The 22,525-nt window shown below is 46.0% G+C and overlaps 1 protein-coding gene and 1 pseudogene across 3 annotated transcripts in view; one reads left to right on the top strand and one right to left on the bottom strand.

The window, feature by feature from the left end:
* The window catches only part of Ttc28 (tetratricopeptide repeat domain 28), a 417,040-nt gene that overhangs the window by 284,252 nt on the left and 110,263 nt on the right, over positions 1–22,525 (top strand). For all 3 annotated transcript variants that reach the window (XM_036171626.1, XM_036171625.1, XM_036171627.1), the window contains exon 5: positions 12,309–12,816. In XM_036171626.1, the coding sequence (XP_036027519.1) occupies positions 12,309–12,816 (508 nt within the window). The remainder of the gene's footprint in view (positions 1–12,308; positions 12,817–22,525) is intronic.
* On the bottom strand, positions 5,452–6,667 carry LOC118572180 (annotated as a pseudogene).

Raw genomic sequence — 22,525 nt, 5'->3', positions numbered from 1 at the left:
CAAAAAAGAAAAAGAATATTCCTTCAGAGAACCCGTTAAATACAATCAAGGCTTTGTGCTTCTTTATGTGAAATTGCAGTTTTCACATTGGCCAGCGGTCCTCCCCACGGACCCTTCCAGCCTTGACTGTGTTCTGCTATAGACATGTCAGATAGACATGGGGCTATCTGACTGTGCCCTGCTCGCTGCCTGCCTTCATCCCAGCACTGCCACTCACCTCTCTTAGTCTGACCACATCCACTCAAGAAATAAACGAGCCTATTACCCTCCTGTTTCCCCTTCATTCCCCCAACCCCCCTCTCTCCACTCCCTCCCTCCCTCTTCCTCCCTCCCTCCCTCCCTCCCTCACCCTCCTCTTCCTCCCTCCCTTCCCATCTTCTGAGCTTTAAAATGAGGCCAAGTGCACCCTGGGTATGATCAGGATGGCCAGTATAGGCTTCTCACAGGAGATGTTTTCCTCTCTTGGGAGCTGGAGTGGAACAGGGCTGCACCCACCCACCCAGACCGAAGCTGTCAGTCACCTCCCGCCCACCTCACCTTGCTCCTCCTCTCTCGGGGGTCCAGCCATTGCCTCCCTCTTTCCCACCACTGAACCAGAGCGAGATACTGCACTCCCGTTAAGAGTGTTTCAGGAAGAGACACCTGAGGCTTCCATAAAACTGTGCCTGTTTAATACTGTGCTACATTGAGTGGAACCTTCTGGAAGTGGTTCCTGCCATTGTAGGAGTTGACCCAGTTCTTCTTTTCTGTGGGGCTCTAAGAGCACACCCTTGTCAAGGTGCATTTAAGCACCCTTGAATTCATAGCCTGGTATGGGAGTTGGAAGCCATCTATGGATGTCCCTCCATAGAGTTACTTACAGCTGTGGCTGCAATTCAGTGACGGGGCAGCTTTCTGGGAGCTGTCAATCACATTAGGTGTGTGGGCCAGGTCTGGACTAGACACATCCCACATCTGTAGATGACACCATACAGTACATTAATTAATGGTTCATCTCATCCTGGCAGTTAATCCCAGCATTTGGGGGGCAGAAGCAGGCGGATCTCTTGAGTTCAAGGCCAGTGTGGTCTAAAGAATGAGTTCCAGTACAGCCAGGACTACACTGTGAGTGAGCAGTGTAGTGACCTGTCTGTCCTTTGCCTGTCCCTTATGTGGGGTTGTTTGCTATCAGGTCTTGACTTACAGCCTAGCCTTGCTTTTTCTTAGTTATTTCACTTTGGACCAGTTAATTAGTGCGTTTTTCTTTTGAAAAGTGGGGTAAACATTTCTACCTTGTGATAGGCCCTGTGCAGATTTGAGGTGATAGAAATGGGAGGCTTGGAATTCAGTCACTTAGTGGCTCTGAGGTGCATGCTTTTCATGTTTGCCTGTCTGAGTTAAGATGGGCCTCCTTCAGAAAGGAGCCCCACTGTGCTGTGTAACTGCACCCTTCCCCCTTTCCTGCTGCACATTGTAAGCTCTTGTGATTCATGACATCCCTGTTGTGTGAGCGTAGTCTGCATAGGTTCACACCACGCCTGGAGATCCATGCTGTCACATTCTCCAGCTCTGCTGCCTGGGTGCCAGTGTGAGAAAAGGAATAGTACCTGTCACTGCATTAACACCACCGTGCTGCTGTGGTGACTGTGTTCTCGGACCATTTCGTGCCCGTGTGCCCAGACAGAGGCCACAGGGAGAAGATTTCTAAGACTTAACAGGAGTGTGACCGATGGGGTGAGGAGTGGCCGGTAGACAAGCAAGAAGGGTCAGGAGAAACCAAGAGCCCTGAGCAGACAAAGGAGCTGCTTCTAGCCACAGGCAAGCAAACATGGCGGAGTTATGCATGAGAGTTAGAGCTGGAGGTTGCTGGTGCAGTGAACTGACCATGACATTCTTACCATGGAGGAGAGGCGATGTCTCGGTACACCCTCATGCAGATCCAAACTCCATGGCTTAGATGCCTTGTTCCACTCTGTTTCATGGGAGGCTCCTTTGCTATACCCCATTTTTTACTATGTTACATTAAAAATACTGGTCATTTTAGGCCAGCTGGGTCTACAGAGTGAGACCCTGCCTTAGAGAGAGAGAGAGAGAGAGAGAGAGAGAGACAGAGACAGAGACAGAGACAGAGAGACAGAGAGATAGAAAAAGCAAGCTACACACTTTTTTATGGTAAAAAATTTATCTAACAAATATAACCTGTTTAATGCCATTGTACATATTTTATGACAAGCTAAAATAAAACAAGTTTAGACAAGTTAATTAAAATTAGAATTTTAATTTTTCTTTATTGAGCATATAAATATTCAACTCAGACCTTTGTACAATATCTTATTTCTTTGGAGATTTCAGAAAATGAATATATGTGCTTGTATTCCAAATAATTCATGTGCCAAAGGGATGTTGACAAGTATCACATCAAGGATCTGATGTTTTCAGAATTTTCAGTTGACATAATAAGAGAGGGAAGGATGACATTGATTTAGTACATTTACACTTTAAATAAATGTTCAAAGCAGATTAAATTAATATAAATATATGACAATAGAATTTGTTAATTTACTCAGTTTCATTGGCGTTCAGTGTATATAACAACAGTTCACAATAATTGAATATACTCTGTGTGCCAGGCACAATTCCAAGCTCTTTAAATGTGTGGTCATCATTGTCCCATGAAGTGGCTGTCACTTCTCCCCATAGGAGAAGAGGGTGAATCTGCTAGAGTGAGTGAGCACACCAAGAGCAGAGGTTGCCTGTCCTTGTTTCTGAACATCTGGGAGCTGTGTGTTTCAAAGGCCTCAGCAACCATAACGACCTGGCCTTTCTAGTGAAAGGGTATGGTAACATTCCTTCGCGGATGGATGCAGAAGGTCTCAGTTATTTCATTCCAAAATATCTCTCCGGATCCTTGAGGGTCATTTTTCCACCCAATTTAAAGGTCTCCCGGTATCTTCTAGCATCTGCACACAAGCTGTCCCTTTCTGAGACACTCATGGACACGTGTGTTTCCCATCTGTCTTCCTCCATATCCCTCCTTATATCCCAGCCTGCCAAACCCAGGTTTTATGATTCAGTGTAAATACTGCCTTCTGAGGTGATCTGTTACATTCCTACCCCTGCAGAACAGTGTTTTATAGTCACCGAAATGACCGTAAATGCAGGCTGTCTGGCAATGATGGCGTGGAATTAAAACAACATCATGCTAGAGTGAACTCTGTCATGGGAAGCTCCTCTGAGATAAGGCTATCTCCTGGTGCTTTACCCATCCAGCTCTTGTCCAGCAGCTGCTGCAACTCAAGCTGTCTACTGTGGCATCATGGTGGCTGTGAGGTCCTCCTGTGGTGTAGACTGGCCACTAGCTTGCAAAAAAGGAGAACCCTAGGCAGTGCCCAAGAGACACTAGAAGTTTCTCTCTGCTATTCAGAAGTTGTTGGCTCTCAGCGGCTGCATTGTGGCGTGGCACTGATGGCAACACTTGATATTACATCAAGTTTACACAGGGCATCAAGTTTTCTAGAAATGAAATCATGATAAATTCTGGCAGTTTTCTGGTGTAATGAAAACGTCTAACAGGAACCCCTGGGAAACCAGATGCGGTTTTACTATTTGTAGAGCTGGCAGTGGCAGTGTTTCTTGCCAGCTTTCCTATCTTATGACCTATAAATTGCTCTTAATAGCTAATCTGTCATCCCAGCTTCTCACACCAGAAAGCTTGTTTCCTTATTAATCTGTTCATTTGCATCTGCAAAGGACATTTACAAATCCTCCGTTTGAAAACATTGCCGTATAATGCCGGCCATTATAAATAATTCATCACCTGTGATAGAAGCTCTTACGCCTAGGTAATAGATCTTTGTGACATTATATTATTCTTCCAACCCTAATATAATTTGGATAAAAATAATTTTTATGAAAGTCCTCTGGCTGCCGGGTTACCATGGAGAACCTGTAACTGTTACTAATGACTCTGTAAGCCCAGAATATAGACCCAAACCAACTATTGTATCACACTAGAAAGACATTCAGCTCTGCATACTGTTTATACAATGATTGCGTAAGCCTCTTTCAAGCTGAGGTTTAGAGTTTGGGACATTCCGGATGGCTTGACTATGAATAGACCAGTCATGGGTCATGGGCAGCGTGGAAATGACTTCTGATCTTCACATGCTTCCCTCCCTCTCCCTCTCTCCCTCTCTCTCTCTCTCTCCCTCTCTCTCTGGCAGTTCCCTAGACCCCATGGAGGAAGTGTTTCCCTACCTACAGCCTCAGATTTTAACTGCTTTTGTTTGTTTCATTGATTTGTCTACCTTCATCCAAGAAGCATGTGTAGAAGCAGGAACAGGATGTGAAAGGAGCCGTGAGGCTTAATGAGGGATTAGGGTCAGCTCCCAGGCTGAAGCCAGGGCAGTGTGTCCATACTCTCATATGCCACCTGGCTGTTAACAGGGAAGCTTGTGGTCTGACCAACAAAGAGGGAAATGTGGTGTTGCTAGGGTGACACTTTCTTCCGAGTGAGGCCACAGCAGCTGTACACAGAAGCCCTGAATTCTAAACAGATTGTTTTGCTGTGGAGTTGTTGTTGGGTGTTGTCATGGGCACCAACAGAGAGGAAAGTTGCTTGTGGGTTTTTTTGTTTTTTGTTGTTGTTGTTGTTTTTTTTTTTTTTTTTTTTTTTTTTTTGCCAGAGCTGAGGATCGAACCCAGGGCCTTGTGCTTGCTAGGCAAGCGCTCTACCACTGAGCTAAATCCCCAACCCCTGCTTGTGGTTTTTGTCCAAGTGTCTTATGTGAGCACTGAGTGAATACTCCAGGAGCCCCTGAACATCATTATTCTTCATGAGAATTACTTTATCAGTTCAGGTGCTCAAGCGATAATATACTCATTAAATAAGATGTACATGTCATCTAAGACACATCCCAGAAGAAAAGATTCACTCCCCAGTTTCTCTGGCTCATATGTGGGTAGCTATTGATTCTCCGTAAGTATTGATGCTCTGTAACTTGGAGAAGCCGGTTGACTTTTGCACCTAGATACACCCAAGGCTGTCAAGATTAGCTAACACTGATTTAGGTGCCAGTTGTTCTCAAATGTGGTTTTCTTTCTTTCTTTCTTTCTTTCTTTCTTTCTTTCTTTCTTTCTTTCTTTCTTTCTTTCTTTCTTTCTTTTTTTAAAGTTAAAAATTCCTTAATTTTTTATTCCTGGTACCACTACCATAATTTACAGGGCAATATACCTGATGTAATGAAAAGAAAAAGAAAAAGAAAAAGCTACAACAGATAAAAGACCTCAGGAATGTACATCTAATTGACACTACACTGCATGAATCAATAGCTGCATTTTGCAAACTGTGGCTATGACAGTCCTGAACAAGAAGTGTTTCCTGTTGAAGCTGCAGTAACTTTTCTGACTATGGATCATCACTCCTTCTGTGGCAGATTTTTGCAGTTCCTCTAATGCATTTAGAACCGACTGTCTCAAAGTAACCTGCAGCTTTCCTGACAACTCCTCGCTCTCTCTCCTGCTAAGAACTGTAGCCCTTTTCTGCTTTTTTTTTTTTTTTTAAACCTTCTGCTCCCATATCCACCACTTCCACCACCAGATCCATAGCCACCACCATAGGGACTGCCTGAGCTTCTTCCACCAAAACTGCCCCCTTTCATGGGCCCATAATTTGATTGCTGTTGTCCACTATAATTTCCAAAGTCATTATAGTTCCCACCACCACCATAGTACCTCCACCAAAATTCCCTTCCTCATTGTAACCATCATATCCTCCTCCACCACCACCATATCCACCACCTTGGTTTCCATAGCCTGGTCCACCACCACCATAGCCTCCTCTACTGCTGTAACCAGGACCACCACCGTAGTTGCCACCATCACCTCCAAATCCATTATATCCACCATCACCACCTCCATAACTACCTCGGCTGCCACCACCTCCACCACCATAGCCTCCTCTTCCACCAAAGTTTCCACCATGACCAAAATTACCTCCACTACCTCCAAAGTTTCCTCCACGACCCATAAAGTTGCCAGATCCACCTCCACGACCTCGCTGTGATCCAGCAGACTGCATCTCTTGTTTAGAAAGGGCCTTTTTCACTTCACAATTATGCCCATTAATAGTGTGGTATTTCTGAACAACAATTTTATCAACTGTGTCATGATCATCAAAGGTTACAAAAGCAAATCCTCTCATTTTTCCACTCTGCCTGTCTTCCATAACTTCTATGGTTTCAATTTTGCCATACTTTTCAAAGTAGTCTCTCAGATTGTATTCTTCTGTATCTTCTTTATACCACCAACAAAAATTTTCTTCACAGTTAAATGGGCACCAGGCTTTACAGAACCCTCTCTAGAAACAGCTCTCTTTGGTTCCACCACACACCCATCAACCTTGTGTGGCCGAGCACACATCGCAGCATTGACCTCTTCAACACAGGAGTAGGTCACAAAACCAAAGCCCCTGGAACATTTCATTTGGGGATCACACAGTCTGTAAGTGTGCCCCATTTCTCAAAATGTTCTCTTAAGCTATCATCTGTGGTTTCAAAGCTCAGACCACCAATAAACAGCTTCCTCAACTGTTCTGGTTCCTTTGGATCATGCCCCCCCCCCCCCCCCCCCCGCGGCTGCGACGGCCAGAGTCAGGCTGGGGGCGACCGGGCGGTGGTTTTACCTCCATTTTGAGACCAGACTCACCTCTTCCAACTCGAGTTCAATATGGGACCGAGAGGAAGAGTCAAATGTGGTTTTCTTATAGCATGAAGCTTGTGTGACTGGCACATGACTGGGCCACTAGATAGTTCACTCTCATAGTTGACTCTCTCCTGGAGAGTGAAGTTACTAATTATGTTCAGTGGAATATTAGTCAAGATTGGTGAGTTCTGCAGTAATAACAACCAATCCCAGTGTCTCGTGCCCACTCTGTATTCATTACAGATCAGCCAGGGCTCTTGTACAGTAACATGTGCAGATCTGTTTAGATGGAGCCATCTATAGCCACAGAGGAAAGGATGTGGTGATACGTGTCCTGCTTTATAGATGCCTGCTTTTCCCAGGGAACAATCACCTTGACTAGCTGAGGCTGGGTGCACAGCTCTGAAGACTGCCCTCTGTCAGTACTTACACTATACCAGACTGCAAGCAGGTGCTGTTTTAGTTAGAAGTTTTCTCTTTCTCTTTATGGCTTTACTGTGTATGGCAGTATGAATGCCCCTGCAGTCCCTGCTGGCCATTCCATGTAGTGTTTGAATGTATCCAGTGCCAGGGCTGGAGTTGCTGGGTGTGGCCTTTCCCTGTGACGTTACTAGTTGATACCTTTAGGGATGTCATTACACCTCTGTGCGTGCAGCTTTGTCTCACATGCCAGGTTTGACATGATGATCAGATAAAGCCATGTTTGGGAAAAGCCTGGGCTTGCCCACCCTAGGTAGAGACTCATCCACCTGCTTTCCTAGGCTCTGCACACACTTTTGCATCATGCCTGTGTGGGCCGTTCGTTTCCTGGAGTCACCCACCCACCCCTTCCTCCAAGGGAGGAAGTTCTAGTTTATGTATAAATAATTTGTCAACTAATGGCCTTATTTCAGAGTAGAAAATGGAGGAAATAGAGTTCTCACACAGCGGCCTCCCATCTGACATCTTCTGTAGGGTGTGTATCTCACTAACGATGAGCCAGTGATGATGTCTTACTTACTAAAGTTGACATTTACAGAAGGGTTCATTCTGTGTTATAAACATAAATGTCACATATCTGCTATTGTATCATGCAGAATGTGTTCAGTGCTCTAAACTGCCTGTCCTCTACCTGATAACACCCTTACTCCCAGTCCCCTGGAACCTCTTCACTCCAGAGCTTGCCGGTCCTGAATGAATGCAGAAAGGAGCCATTTCAGCCTGGCTCTTTCACCAACACGTACATCTCCAGTTTCATCTGTGGCTCTTAGTGGCTTGATGGACAAACAGTTTTGCCTCATACTGCCTCCTAAATGCCACAGTTTAACCATTAACTGAAAGTCCTTGGCTGTGTTGTTTTGGTTTGGAGGTATGGTCTTACTGTGTGGATTGGGCTGAACTCAAGCTTTTAATTCTCCTGTGCCAGCCATCCAAGTGCTGGAATCATTGAGATGTGATTTTGGAGGTTGTAGACCTTGAGAAAATGGAGCCTGACTGGAAGAAGTAGGTCCCTGGGGGTGGACCTTCAGGTACGACAGCCTGACTCCACTTCCTGTTTGCTCTCTGCTTTTTGACTCCAGATCCAGTGTGCCCTGGCTGGGATGGTTTCCCTCCAGCCTATCTCCTTGAACCTGAAGCCAAAACAATCCCTCCTCCCTTCACCACATGTGTCAGGTTTCTTTGGACAGAGCAAGGGGACAGTGACCGAGTCCACCCCTAATAAAGGGCAGGTTGGGCAGATGTCTGCAGAGCGGCTAACCTGAGCACTGTGCTGCCTTCTGCATGGGAAGGTAATGGTGCTGCCTGCCATGGGGTCCAACTGTTTCTGTTGTCTTTATAGTTGTGGTGACAGAATTCTGTGTTGTTTCCTGGCCATTTTACCAACTCTTTGAAACGACTTAACAGAGTATGTTGGAGTAGGAAGAGAAACTAAGATAGATCTACAAGCCTAAGAGTCCTCTAGTGCCAAGTCCTGGCCTGGGCTGCTCTCACAGGGGAGGAACCTAGGCTCAACAGTGCTCTGTAGTGCACATTGCCTCTGACATGTGAATCTCAGTATGTCTGAATCCAGCCCCTCTCCATGTTTCTGTGTTCTTTGGCTGGGCTTTGGGTATTAATGTAGGACCCGGGGTTTATGAGCACTGAGCTGGCAGGGAATACATCATACGCATGGGTTTGGGTAGTAAAAGGGAAAATCAATATTTCTGCTACTAGCTGCAAATACAATCCCCATTTCCCCAAGTACAGGCAATTAATCAATTGATAATCACACCGAATATTCCTTAGGTAACAGTGCAAAGTACAACCACGATGAAAAATATTCAGGCAGTAAGGGAAACACATGCCAGATGGGAGGCAAGTGAGCATCCTCAGAACCTTGTCTAAGTCAGGTCAGTGTGGTTCTGCTTTGGGTAGTCTAAATCTTACTTTATTTCTCAAGCTCAAAACCCTTAAAGATGGGTTGAAGCGTGAAGAAATTTCCAGCTCTAGCTCAGGCCTGAGAGCTGTGCTTTGGCAAGAACCGGACTCATTTCTGTCCTGTAGAAAGAGAAAGCCATTGTGTTCTTCTGCCCAGACAGTTTGCTAGTGTGTGCATTTTAGTGTTTGATACAGATGTTCTCATATGTGTCCTCTGTGGGAAGCAGCTGCTGCTTTTCTGGCACAGAAACCTCAGCAAGATCAATATAGGAAAGTAGTGTGAGCCCCATGCAAACACAGCGTCTGTGTGCAGTGGGTCTGGGATTCCCCATTGACAGGAGCCTTCATATCCCCCCTAATAACCTGAAACTGTTTCAGGTTTACCCTTATTCTTCAGGAGCAGGGACAAAGACAAGTGATTAATTTCAAACACACTTAGCTGATAAATACTATCACATGTTATTTGCCCAGGGGCTATAAGACACTAGATTTTATTTTCTGTGAAACTGATAGGAATATAGATGTTTTCAGTGGCTGCTTCTAGTGGCTGCCTGGTAAGAGCCCAGCTCAAGCGGCTTGGGGTCATCATCACCCATGCACCTTGGCTGTGAGTTTACACAGCTGTGATGCTATCAGGAATGGTCCTAGTGGATGCCAGCCCAGCCCTTCCACGTGTGTACAGTGCTGTTGTTAGCACCACTTTATAAATACAGAAGAAGTGAAGTGACTCTGATGATGTGTTCCATCATCACATAGTCATTCCTGGAGATGTGATGGGTAGGACGCTGCCTTGAAGAGTCTGCCTGACCGCTCTTCAGAGCTAAGGGGAGGATGGCAGGAAAGGGCTGATGCCCCAGTCTTCTCCACACACCCTGGGAGGGAGGTGCATGGTAGTTCCTCTCTGGATGCTCACAGAGCTTCAGTGAGGCAGCTCCTGTGTCTTCCTGGCATTTAGAGAAATGAAGACTCAGAAGTACAAGATCCCCAAACCCTCATTTAGACTTGCCGTAAACCAGAAGTTTCCAAGCTCAGAGACACCTGGGGTGCTGTGCCTGTCTGAGTCTTACAAATCCGTCTGCTGCACTGTTCGAAGCCTCATTGCCTCCAAGCAGATCTGCTCTGTGGAGCTAGCTAGTGAATTATTTATGGCTTACACATTTGACAGGGCTCGGGGCTACATTTGAAAACATTCAGCTCCCAGCTTGTTGCTGTGGAAGGTAGAAATATTTTTGTGGAAACCGAGGCTCAGAGCTGTTGAGTTGCTGCAAGTCGCAGAGGTGGGTCCCCAATAGCTGAGCTCAGTGTGCCCGGTCCTCAGCTGCCTGGCTTCCCAGGGGAGGGCCTGTGCATCCCGCCAAGAGGGCGGCAGGTTGTAGTCTGTACTGCGGCCTCCCTAGAGAGGTTCTGATGGAAAAGGAGCTGATCAGAGGAAGGGATGGAAAAGCACCACAGGGAGAAGGAAATGAAGAGAAGATTGTGGGGGTCAGCGCTGCTGCGGTTGCAGCCGTAGAGAGTCATGGTACAGTAGGCTGACATGGCACTCTGTCCCTCTGTTCCCCAGCGGCTCAGAGTGGAGACCTGAGGCCAACACTGACTTAGTGGCATGCTGCCTTGTGATATCATTGCTGTCTTGGTCAGGGTCCGACTGGTACAACATCATAACATCCCTAGATTTTTATCTATTCTCACTACTTGGACAAGAACAAAAAAAGCAAACTTATAAGTATTTATTTCCTTTCTGATTTCTAAATCTTTTTGTGGGAACACGTGTGTGTTGATAAAAGCAACTTAATGTAGTTCACTTTGCAAACACACCACTCAGAAGCACTGTGCAAATGGTCTTAGACCCTGTGAGCAAGAACTGACACTTGACAAAGCAAACAGGGAAAGCACATCACTCATGTCTATGAAATATTAATAAAGCCTTTGGAAGGACACAAAGAGCACATCTGAGACAGAACAGCCTCCTCTACAGGGACAGCACTGCCTCACTGTTGCTCTCTGGCTGGAGGCCCCTGTGACCAAGCCACCCTTTGTTCTTCCGGGGTCACGTGTTCATGTTACAGAGGTGGGAGCAGTGTGAAGGAAGGGGCCACAAGCCAAGTGGCTGCAGACATGTGATGAAGGAGAGGAAGGGAGGCGAGCTTCCAAAGCCTGGCGTGACTTCCCTTTATATCTCTGCACAAAGGACTTGAAAACCCAACGCTAGACTCTGAGATTGTTTGCACTTGGTAGGGGGCTAGAAAGCGTACGGCCTCTTCTTTGATGCTTTGGTTGTCTCTTTGCTTTGTACCTCTGTGTAGTACTGTACCGGCATAGAGTCATTTTCACTAAGACCTCCAATTTTCAATCTTTTTTTTTTTTCTGTGCTGGGGATTGAACTCAGGACCTTGTATGCTATTGGCAAGTGCTCTACTGCTGAGCTATACCACCAGTCCCATTAAGATCTTGAAGGCAGACAGGATTTGATCTAGATGACTGGTGTGCAGTATGTGGGGTCCTGGCAGGTGCCCTTCTCTGTGCTGAGAAGTTGCTGCTCAGAGACTCAGGAAGGTAAAGGGAAGCTGGGGCTCCACATGAGCAAGAGGAGCATGGCCAGCCAGGTGAGGGCTGCCCAGTTCTGAGGTGTTAGCTGGGCCCCACCCACAGTTCTCCTTTGATTCTGATCCAGATCTAAGCCACAAATCACTTTAGGGAGCAGGATAAGAGAGCAAGAGTCCCGGCCATGGTGGAAAGTATCCCCTCAACATATGCCATTGGCTTTGGGAGAGAGATGCACAGGGTCACAGAGCCACTCATGTGTCCCCTGGCATCCTGTGCTCAGGGAATAGAGCCATGCAGGGGTCCTCAGTACCCTGTGTCTGTCATGAGATTCACACACCCTCTGACAACCTCTTCTATCACAGAAGCTAGTGGGTACTAACAGAGCTGTAATAACAGTGACTGTTAGGAGTTTTAATAAGTCTTCCAGATGAAAATTACATGAAACACCCCCTGTCTCCGTGAGATCGGCTTCAGCACACCACTGCTTACATGGCCATTGTCTTCTGTTAGCGACTTGCCATGGGATGTGCTTTTTGTTGGTTCTGAATGGGCCTGTGGTCTCCTGACAGAAACACCACTGGCAGCTGGGTTGATAATTCTAGACAACTCTCAAGTTTTATCTGCTGAAACAAACCCAAACCATTTTCTGTTGTGTCCTCATTTCCTTCCTTGTCCTTCCTCTCCAGGCAGCTTCGTCAGCCCTGAGTAGTCTGGGTCATGTGTACACAGCCATCGGAGACTATCCCAATGCTCTGGCCAGTCACAAACAGTGTGTTCTTCTTGCCAAGCAGTCCAAAGATGAACTTTCTGAAGCCCGAGAACTCGGCAACATGGGAGCTGTGTACATCGCTATGGGCGACTTTGAGAATGCCGTGCAGTGCCATGAGCAGCACCTGCGGATAGCCAAGGACCTGGGGAGCAAGCGGGAGGAGGCCCGTGCCTACAGCAACCTGGGCAGTGCCTACCACTACCGGAGGAACTTTGACAAGGCCATGTCCTACCACAACTGTGTGCTGGAGCTGGCACAGGAACTGATGGAGAAGTCCATTGAGATGCGGGCCTATGCTGGTTTGGGCCATGCCGCCAGGTGCATGCAGGACTTGGAGAGGGCAAAACAGTACCACGAGCAGCAGCTGGGCATTGCTGAGGACCTCAAGGACCGGGCTGCGGAGGGCCGCGCATCCTCCAATCTGGGTAAGGGCCTGCCTTTGCAACCCTGGGCTAAGCTGGAAATGACTGGAGTAGCCACTGTCTTTTTCGAGAGCTTGTGTGTTTTAGTTCAAAAGAATTCCTTTTGTATCTTTCCTTCCGCCATATCCCCTGAGCCTGCCGACTGTAAATCACATCACCTCTTTTGTGCTCTGAGAATTAAACCTCTGAGTGCTGGGAGACAAACACTCCACCTTTCAGCCTATCCAGAGAGAAGAGCAATTACCTCTCTAACAGAGAGAGGAGTATGGAGGTAATAGGGAGCTGTGTGTGATTTAAGAGCCTGAGGAAAATACAACAGGATGACTTGACTTGGTGAATTAGCCCATGGTGTATCTTTTCCCTCAAAATTATGTATATTGAAGAATAATACTGATAGCTTGCGTATAAATGCAGAATCATTTTGTGAAGGCCCGTAAGGAAGATGTATTTGCAGTTGGTTTGGTGCTCAGTGACAGGACAATTCAATGTGACTGGTAGACACCTGTAAGTAACTGGACAGCAGGCACTTTGGCAAAGTCTCTGGACTCTGTGTGCAAACATGGGCAGCCACACAGTGACAGACATGGGGTGTTTGGAAGAGTAAGTCAACTTCATTGCTGAGCAGAACCTTCTGGCCATTTGTGAGCTCTGGAGGATTGGATGGGGAGAGGATTGAAGGACCTCACTGGTGTTGGCCTGGGCTTCAGATACCGCTGGCAGTGACTGTAGTGAGTCCTTTCCTTACGTGAACTGCCACACAACTGTCTCCATCCCACTGGCGCCATGTTAGCACCTCCCTCCCCTCCATTCTGCTGCTTCAACCACAGTCTTTGTTAAACCCACACTGTAGCCTTTGGCATAGAGGCCTGCGGGTTCTTAGGTGGCTCTGAAAATGAGCTTGAGGCCAGAATGGGAGTCTAGGCTTGCAGGACTCTACAGCCGTTTGCCATGAGGACATTATGTCATCTGCTAAATTTACACTTGAGAACTGTCCCATTGAGTTGCACACACTCCAGTCCTGTATTTTAGTCGGAGCTGCATTTATAGTTGTCCTTGGCTGCATGTGGCCTGTGGGTCCCAGGTTCATCGTGTCTGGAAGAACCAAAGTAATAAGTTCCCAGCTGTCTGTATTCGTTCTATCAATTACTGGTGTTTATTGGCTCCTTACTCTGTAATTAATCCTGTGTCATTTATTTAAGGGATGTCAACACCTCAAAAGCCTTGTGCCTTTGAAGAGCTAATAATATAATAAGTTGGGAAACATCACACCCAGAGAACAACAGGGGTTTATCTGCTCGCTGTTTTAGCTCTAACCTCTTTTTGTGTTTCCAGTAGTTCCTCTAGAGAGCACATCATGCATTCTCCTCGTTAGTGAATGGGGAGTGTATGCTGTACCCCTTCCTCATAGGTAGTTGTTTTTCTAGATCATTCAGAAATTTACCAATTTTCTTGATTCGATTTAAGAAGACCCGATCTTTGCTCCGTTAGTGCTTTGCCTGTGTGTGTTTGCTATTCCATTTGTTTCTGCTCGTGTCTTGTGTAATTTTATCTCCTCTCCTCTGAGTCCTTGTTTTAGCTGCCAAATGTCAAACCTTAGACCACTGATTGTGCCCCTTCTTCTCAGTGCAGTTGTGTAAAGGTCTTACATTTCTCTACCCACCACATAATTTCTCTATTATGTTTTTCACCTACATTGAACTTAAATAATTTTATAAGATCATTTATTATTTTTATCTGGTCCATTTGTTTAATTTTAAACTACTTGGGGTCTGGGGTAGGACTTAGTGGTAGAATATTTGCCTAGTATATATGAGGCCCATGGTTCAATTTCTAACACTAGACAGAAAAAAAATCGATAATCAAAACCCTGGGCTGGGGAGATGGCTCAGTGGATGAGTGTTTGCTGACAAGCATGAGGACTTGGGTTTTGACATTGTCATGCAAGCCTGTAACACTAGAGCTAGGGGGAAGGGTATGGGAAGATAGGCAGGTCCTGGGGGCTGGACGGACTCAGAGTCCTACTCATGAATGACTGAACTGGGGGTGGGACATGTCTGACAGACACCAGGATTGGCCTCTGAAGGGCAATAAGAGATGACAGGAGACTTTGTGCATTCTTGTGTATACATGATGTGCATGCATGTGTGTGGATACACATGTGTATAGAGACCAGAAACTGACAGTGGGTGTCCTAAATCGCTATCTATCATTTACAGGTTGGTACAGGGTCTCTCACTGAACCCAGAGCTCACTGATCTGATTTGGCTCCTCCAACTAGCCCCCTTGCCCTAGGGCTCCCCTGTCTCTGCCTCCCAAGCACAGGGATTATAGGCAGGCTGCCACGAGTACCTGGAGTTTCCCTGGGCACTGGGGGTCCAAAGGCAAGTCCTTACGCTTGTGCTTTAAACATTTTACCACTGAGCTCTTCCAGCCCTGACTTAGTGGATTTTAATATATGCAGGGGCTAGATTTTTTCAAACTATGAAGAGAGAAAGAAAATAAAAAACAGGAAGAGAACCATGGTCCAAGTCTCCTAAGTACAAGGCAGAATGAATGGGTCAAGAAAAATATTTGAAAAAGTAATAGGTAAAAATTGCTCACATTTGATGGAAGTTAGATAAAACGACACATACATATATACATAGAAGATAGATGATACACACACACACATAGAGAGAGAGATAATCTGATGAAGATTCAGGAAATTAAAGGAGGAAAATTCAAATGTAAATCATATATGAGCATATTATAATCCAAATGCTTCAACTGACATAGGAAATCTCAGAAGCAGTCAAGGAAAATAAAAAGGTATATATGCTGAACCTTTATCAGAAACAATTGGGGTCAGAAACACTGGGGAGACATTTGGTAAGGGTGGGGAGTTGAAAAAGAGGTCTTACTGTATAGCCTTGGCTGGTTTAAAACTCACTATGTAGACCAGACTGGCCTCGAACTCATAGAGATCCACCTGCCACTGTCTCTGCTTCTCAAGTGCTGGGCTTAAAAGTGTGCTAAAAGAAAGATTAAAATGTCCCATCAAACCTAGAATGCTGTATCCAGAAAAACTATTCTTCAAGAATGAAGGCAAAATGTGTGCCTATAATCCCAGCACCCAGGAGGCCAAGGCTCACCCAGGATTTCAGAGCAAGTCCTTGTCTCAAAGTAAACCAAACAGATAAAAAAAAAACAGAGGGAGAGAAACAAACAAATTAAAAGGAATGAAGGCACACACAGTGTGTTTTAGCTGGACAATACGAGGAGCTCATTACTGTCAGAGAACCATAAGAAATGTTGAATGAAGTCCTTTGGACAGATGGAAAATGATACCATATGGAGACTCAGGTATTTAGGAGAGGAAGAGGCTACCAGAAATGGTAAATACATGGATAAACAAAACATTGTTTTCCTCTTAAGTAATTAAAACGACTGTTTAAAACAAAAATACAATACTGTATTTAAAATAAGGCAGGTATAGTAAAACGTGTGGCAGCTGCAGCATCTAATGCAGCAGGTGGGAGCAGATGCGTCTGCAAGGCTGCCAAGTACTTAGATCTCCCAGGAAACATTCGGTATTAGCTCAAAGTAGACTCCAAACTGTGAAGAACACTTGAAATCTTCAGAGCAACTTCCAAGAGAAACAAGTAAGCAAGTAGAGGAGAACAAGAGAAAGACACTGTAGGGTGGTGACCCCAAACCAGCAAAGACTGATCCCATTAAATGTTAAAAGAAAAGGCCACAGAAGAGGGCTGGAGAGATGGCTCCATGGTTAAGAGACCTGCTCCTGCAGAGGACCTGGGTTCAATTCCCAGCACCCACAGGGTGGCTCACAATGGTCTGAAACTCCAGTTCCAGGGGATCTGACACCCTTTTCTGTCTTTATGGGTACCAGGCACACACACAGTGCACACACATGCATACAGACAAAACACTCATACATATTAAATAAAACTTTAAAAAAAAAAAAAAAACAGGTCACAGAAAACTCTGTGTTGTCTGTTTTGTTTTGTTTTTTCCTGGAGCTGAGGACTGAACCCAGGGCCTTGCGCTTGCTAGGCAAGCACTCTATCACTGAGCTAAATCCCCAACCCTGTGTTGTCTGTTCTTAACAAACATATGTAAATAATTAAATATGAACCACAGAAGTACTATAGGAAGGTGGAGGTGAGCATATTAGTATCTGATAATGTAGACTTTAAGAAAAAGGTATATCACCAATGATTTAAAAAAAAAAAAATTAGTGTCTAAAAATCCCAGTAGTTTGTGTCCCATCAGCTCACAGGGAAATTCCACACACTACAGATGGCAGCCGCATAAGCATTCCGGGTGCCGCTCACACGATGTAGCCAGTCCGTGCTCTTTACATCAGAACAAGTAAAGGCAACGCAAGCAAAGAGAAAGGATGTTTTATTTTCAGGAGAGTGCTGCAGATTATTTCATTCTAGAATTAAACTGATTTGCTGAGGCTGGGGGTGGGGTGGGCCGGGGGAGGAGTGGGGGCATAAGAGAATGGACAAATGAATTGTCAGCGAGCGTTAGCCTGTGGGAGAGGCTCGGAATATAGTGGGTCATAGAATTAAAGGAAGGAACACACCCACCCTCAGCGACAGGCAGAGGTTTCTTCTAAATGGGCGTTTGCTCTATTTCCCTGTTTTTCCCCCCAAGACAGGGTTTCTCTGTGTAGCCCTGGCTGTCCTAGAACTAGCTCTGTAGACCAGGCTGGCCTCAAACTCACAGAGATCTGCCTGCCTCTGCCTCCCAAGTGTAAAAGGGCATTCTTGTTTATATTTTTTAAAGATTTATTTATTTATTATGTGTGCAGCATGTATGACTGCAGGCCAGAAGAGGGCACCAGATCTCATTACAGATGGTTGTGAGCCACCATGTGGGTGCTGGGAATTGAATTCAGGACCTCTGGAAGAGCAGTCAGTGCTCTTAACCTCTGAGCCATCTCTGCAGCCCCATAAATGGGCATAAATGATAAACATTTTTAAAAAAATTCAAAAGATACAGATGAGCTGAACATGGGCGCCAGCTGCTTGGTCTGGGGACAGTCTCAGAGTGCCATTCCTTTGGAAGCCCTGTAGTCTCTGACCACAGGAAATTAGTGAGACTTAAATTTAATGACAATACAGTGTCTCAGGAACTCCTCAAGTTATAAATTGTTATGTGTCTGCAAACACTCCTGTGTGTGGGGTGCTTGCCTGTATGTGCCCATGTGAAACCAAAGGACACTGGTGTTGTTCCCTTAAGACAGACAGGGTCTCTCACTGAGTCTAGGACCTGACATCCCACGTCAGGCTGGTGGCAGCAATACTTATTAAATGATTATGGTGAAGGGTGCCAATTAAGCTCTGCTCACAGGGCAGAGGCAGCTGAGTTCCCAGCATGGAACTGTTAGGTTTTTTTCCTCACTGGGTCTGTGGACAGCACCAACTCTTCTGAGCAGTGGCAAATGGCACCAGTTAGAGTTCTAGGCTCATCAGCCGTGGTCTCCACTTGTTACTGAACCTTGCTCATGTAGATACAGTTGACCACACAACCCAAAGTTCCCAAGATAAAGCACACTGGCAGCAGAATCACCTGATGCCTCCCCAGCTGACAGGGGAGCATGATGCTTTCATGGGCATTTATTCCAACTGTGCCCAGAAACCTAGACACTTTCTCGGGCAAGCCTAATTGTTTTCTGCAGAAGTGAACTTTAAGATACATATTGCAATTTTTAGCTTTAGCATTTTCATTTGGTTCTTTTCATTAACCTTTCAGTTTTTAGCACTAAGATTTTATGTGTTTGTGGTAATATTTTTTCCCTTTATGTAGCCTAGTCTAGATATGGCTTGTGCTTTTAAAGCCTTGAAAGCTAAATCCATGTGAGCCATCTTGGGGTTAGACCCTTTTGTGGTTTTTTAGTTGGGCGGACATCCTCTTACTGTGAGATTTAAAGTGTGTCATTCACTGGTTTTAGTGTAGTCATGGTTGTTTGCTGGTTGCTTGTTGTTTTTCTTATCACCACACTCTGTAACATGGGAGTCTGTCTCACATTGTGAGGGAGATTTGCAGAGACACTGCCTTCTGGTGCCTGTGTCTTGATAACATCAACCTGTTGCTGCTGCTTTCCCAGGCAGTTGACTTGACTAAGTTCAACCTCTTGGTGGGTGGCAGAGGAACCCTTTCTTTGCAACTTTTAATTTAGAGGCTGTCTTAGTTAGAGATTCTGTTGCTGTGGTAAACACCATGACCAAATGCAACTTGGGGAGGAAGGGGTTTATCCATCAACCAGGGAAGTCAAGGCAGGAACCTGGAGGCAGGAACTGAAGCAGAGGCCATGGAGGAGTGCTGCTCACTGGCTTGCTCCTGCTCACCAGCACCTTCTGGTGTGCCCTCCCCACTCCTGTGCATCATCTACAGCAGTTTGGGCTCAGTGAGAAGCTGCGGCCCCACTGCTGAAGCCTCCACTTACTTTTAACCTCAGCAGTTTGACTTTTGCGTCTCTCCAGAGATCAGCAGGGATCCTCTCAGGAGGGACTGAGAGGCCTTTTGAAGTTCCAGATCTGCATCACACCTCAGCCACTGAAGTCCCCCTACCCAGTTCTGTGCAGGACACTGTCCTTTCTTCCTGGCTGTTCTTTGTGCAGATTGATGATTTTTTTTTTTTTTAAATTACAACTGTGGTGTACGCTTTTGTGGAAAAGAAGTTCTTATGAAAGTGAATAAATTGGAAAAGGACACCTGTCTCCTCATGTAACTTCTTTGCCCCACACCCAGAGTTAGCTACAGTTAGTGGTTTGGTAGAACCTTCCAGACCCTTTACCGTATGCATAGACTCATATCTGTGGATGCAGGCTCAGTGGCTGCAGCCTGTTCCGTGTGTGGAGTGGAATCATGACACACACTTCCCAGAGCCTGCCTCTCTTCCCAGCCTCCATCTCAGTCTTGGAGGTGCCCTAACCTCCAGGTGGGAGTTCTTGTGTTTTGTTGCTTCTGATCTTTGTCTATCACCCCCAGCCTTTGACCCCTGCTTCCTGCACACTGCTTCCAGCTCTACTCTTTCTCACCTCCCTGCTGTTTCCTGTGTCCAGGTGCCTAGTGAGTGAGTCTCGCCTTATACTGGTGTTCAGTACTTTCCAACACTGGCCATTTGGGCTTTACTGAACTCACCTTGTGGCCATGTACTTGAAGCTGATGTCACTGAATGCTGTAAACCTGGAGCTTAAACAATGCAGATGTATTCTCTCACAGCCCCATTGTTACTAAGAGCCTAAAGTAAGTTTCACTGGCTAAAGCCAAGTCCTTTGCAGTGGCCTGGGGAAATCTGTTTCTTTGCCTTTCCCTCCTATGGGCCACTTCCTGTCTGCCTATGGCGTACCAGTATTACAGTGTTTGCTCTGACCCGGTGTTGTCCTCTTCCTGCCCCAGGCCACCATCTTCCTCTAGTAGGGACAGCTGGGCCATTGTCAGGCCTGCCTAGTAGATCAGAATAAGCATTCCCCACCCAGGAAGGTTTCCAGGGAAGGGCCATGGGGGCACTGCTCAGCCTCCCACACCATCCTGACAGCACGCGGATATCAGTCTCTCCCTTCCCTTTGCTTCAGCTGACTGTCACTCTAAGCTGCCATTCTCTTGCTGCTTCTCTGGCCTTGCCCCTTCCTAGTTGCCCAGTGTGTTGCAAGAACCCACCAGTCAAGCCCCTCCATCTGAGTCATGTATGTTCCTCCACCCTCTACAACAGTGTAGGCTAATTTTGTTTGGTTTTATTTTATTATTTTATTTTATTTTACTTTACTTTATTTTATTTTATGCACATTGGTGTGAGGGTCTCAGATCTCCTGAAACTGGAGTTGAGATGGGTGCTGAGATTTGAACCCAGGTCCTCTGGAAGAACAGTCAGTGCTCTTAACCGCTGAGCCTTCTCTCCAACCCCTAGGCTTATCTTCTTAAAGTTCCACTTGTTGGCTGCAGTGTCCTGTATCCCAACAATAGTCTGTTGATGGGTAATGTCTTTATGCTGTGAATATGTGTTCCTGTGATTGGTTGGTAAATAAAGCTGTCTGGCCAATGGTGAAGCAGGATAAGGTTAGGTGGGACATTCTAACTAGAGAGAGAGGAAGGAGAAAGAGAACAGAGGAGACGCTGCTAGCTGCCTCCAGGAAAAGCAAGATGTAAAGACACTGGTAAACCACACGCCATGTGGCAAAGCACAGATTTATAGAAATGGATGAATTTAAGATGTAAGAGCTAAGCTAGCAGGAAGTCTGCCATGACTGTGGTTTAAAAATAATAGAAGCTTGTGTGTGTTTACTTGGGTCTGTGGACCAGGAAGGACACAGGAAAACTTTCAGCTACGGTCAGTCATTACTGTGCTTCAAAGCTGTCCTGATGAACACATCCAGTCTTTTTTTTTTTTTTTTTTTTTTTTTTGGAGCTGAGGATCGAACCCTGAGCCTTGTGCTTGCTAGGCCAGCGCTCTACCACTGAGCTAAATCTCCAACCCCCATCCAGTCTTCTATCTGTCTTCCTGCCACTTCTCCTGAGCACTCTGTACCTACTGTGTGGTGTCTGACCTCACCATTTTCCACCTTGGCCATGCTCTCCTGCTTTTATGTTCTTCCTGCAGCTGTCTCCTCCTCCTTGTCTGCAGTTTACCCATCACTTCAGTATTACCCAAAATTCCATTCACCACTTGTAGCCTCTCTTTATAGTAAGAGATTTCCTTTGGGTGAGCCCAGTGGTGTTGAAACGTTTGTCTCCTTCTCTGTTCTGTTCAGATGTAACCACTGTTGTGTGTGCACTTGTGTAGGTGTAGTCACCTCGGAGGCACTGCAGTTCCCGCCTCTGCTTTGTCATCTGTGTCAGCATCCACAGAGTGGATCCTCTCTGCATTTGGCTAATGTCTCAGTTTGAGTTTCTATTGCTGTGAAGAGACATCATGACCATGGCAACTCTTATAAAGGAAAATATTTCATTGGAGCGGCTTGCTTACAGGTCAGAGGTTCAGTCCATTATCATCATGATGGGACATGGCAACATTCAGGCAGACATGGTGCTGGAGAGGCAGCTGAGAGTTCTATATCTTGTACAGGCAACAGGAAGTGGTCTGTCTCACTGGGTGTGACTTGAGCATATATGAGACCTCAAAGCCCGCCTCCACAGGGACACACTTCCTCCAAAGACCACACCTATTCCAACCTAGGCCACACCTCCTAATAGTGCCACTCCCGTGGGGCCATTTTCTTTTAAACCACCACAGCTAAGAACAAGCAATTAAGAGTTCAGTCACAAAGTGGTGTGCCAGGATGACTAGGAGAATAGAGATGCCTTTGGAAAGAAACTGGAGGAGAGGAAGGGGTTGGGGAAAGCTCATGTGAGTTCAGTGTTCTGCACTCCCAGTAGTGACTTCTCCCACTTTAAGGACCATTGGTGAATAGAACTACAAGGGAGTGTCAAGGTGACATCTTAGAGGACAGGAAGGAAAGGCAGCCAGGGAGACCGAGTCAAGACCGCAGGAGTCGGGGGCAGGTGGAGCTCAGAGAGAAGAAAGCTTCAGGATGTGGTGGGTATAATGTTTATATCAAAGAAGCCAAGGAAAGTGAGCTCACCGCGCTCTTCCATTGCAGATGCTTCCTGTGTCTGTGAGGGATGTAGTAAAGTTTGTGGAGCACTGTAGAGGAGGTGAGGTTGCCCTGATGCCTATACCCTACTTTCACTTGAAGGAGCT

Source organism: Onychomys torridus, chromosome 22 (genome assembly GCF_903995425.1).
Source record: "Onychomys torridus chromosome 22, mOncTor1.1, whole genome shotgun sequence".
NCBI classification, from domain to species: Eukaryota; Metazoa; Chordata; class Mammalia; order Rodentia; family Cricetidae; genus Onychomys; species Onychomys torridus.
Note: the sequence above shows the minus strand (reverse complement) of the source record. Positions and strands in the feature narration are given on the sequence as shown.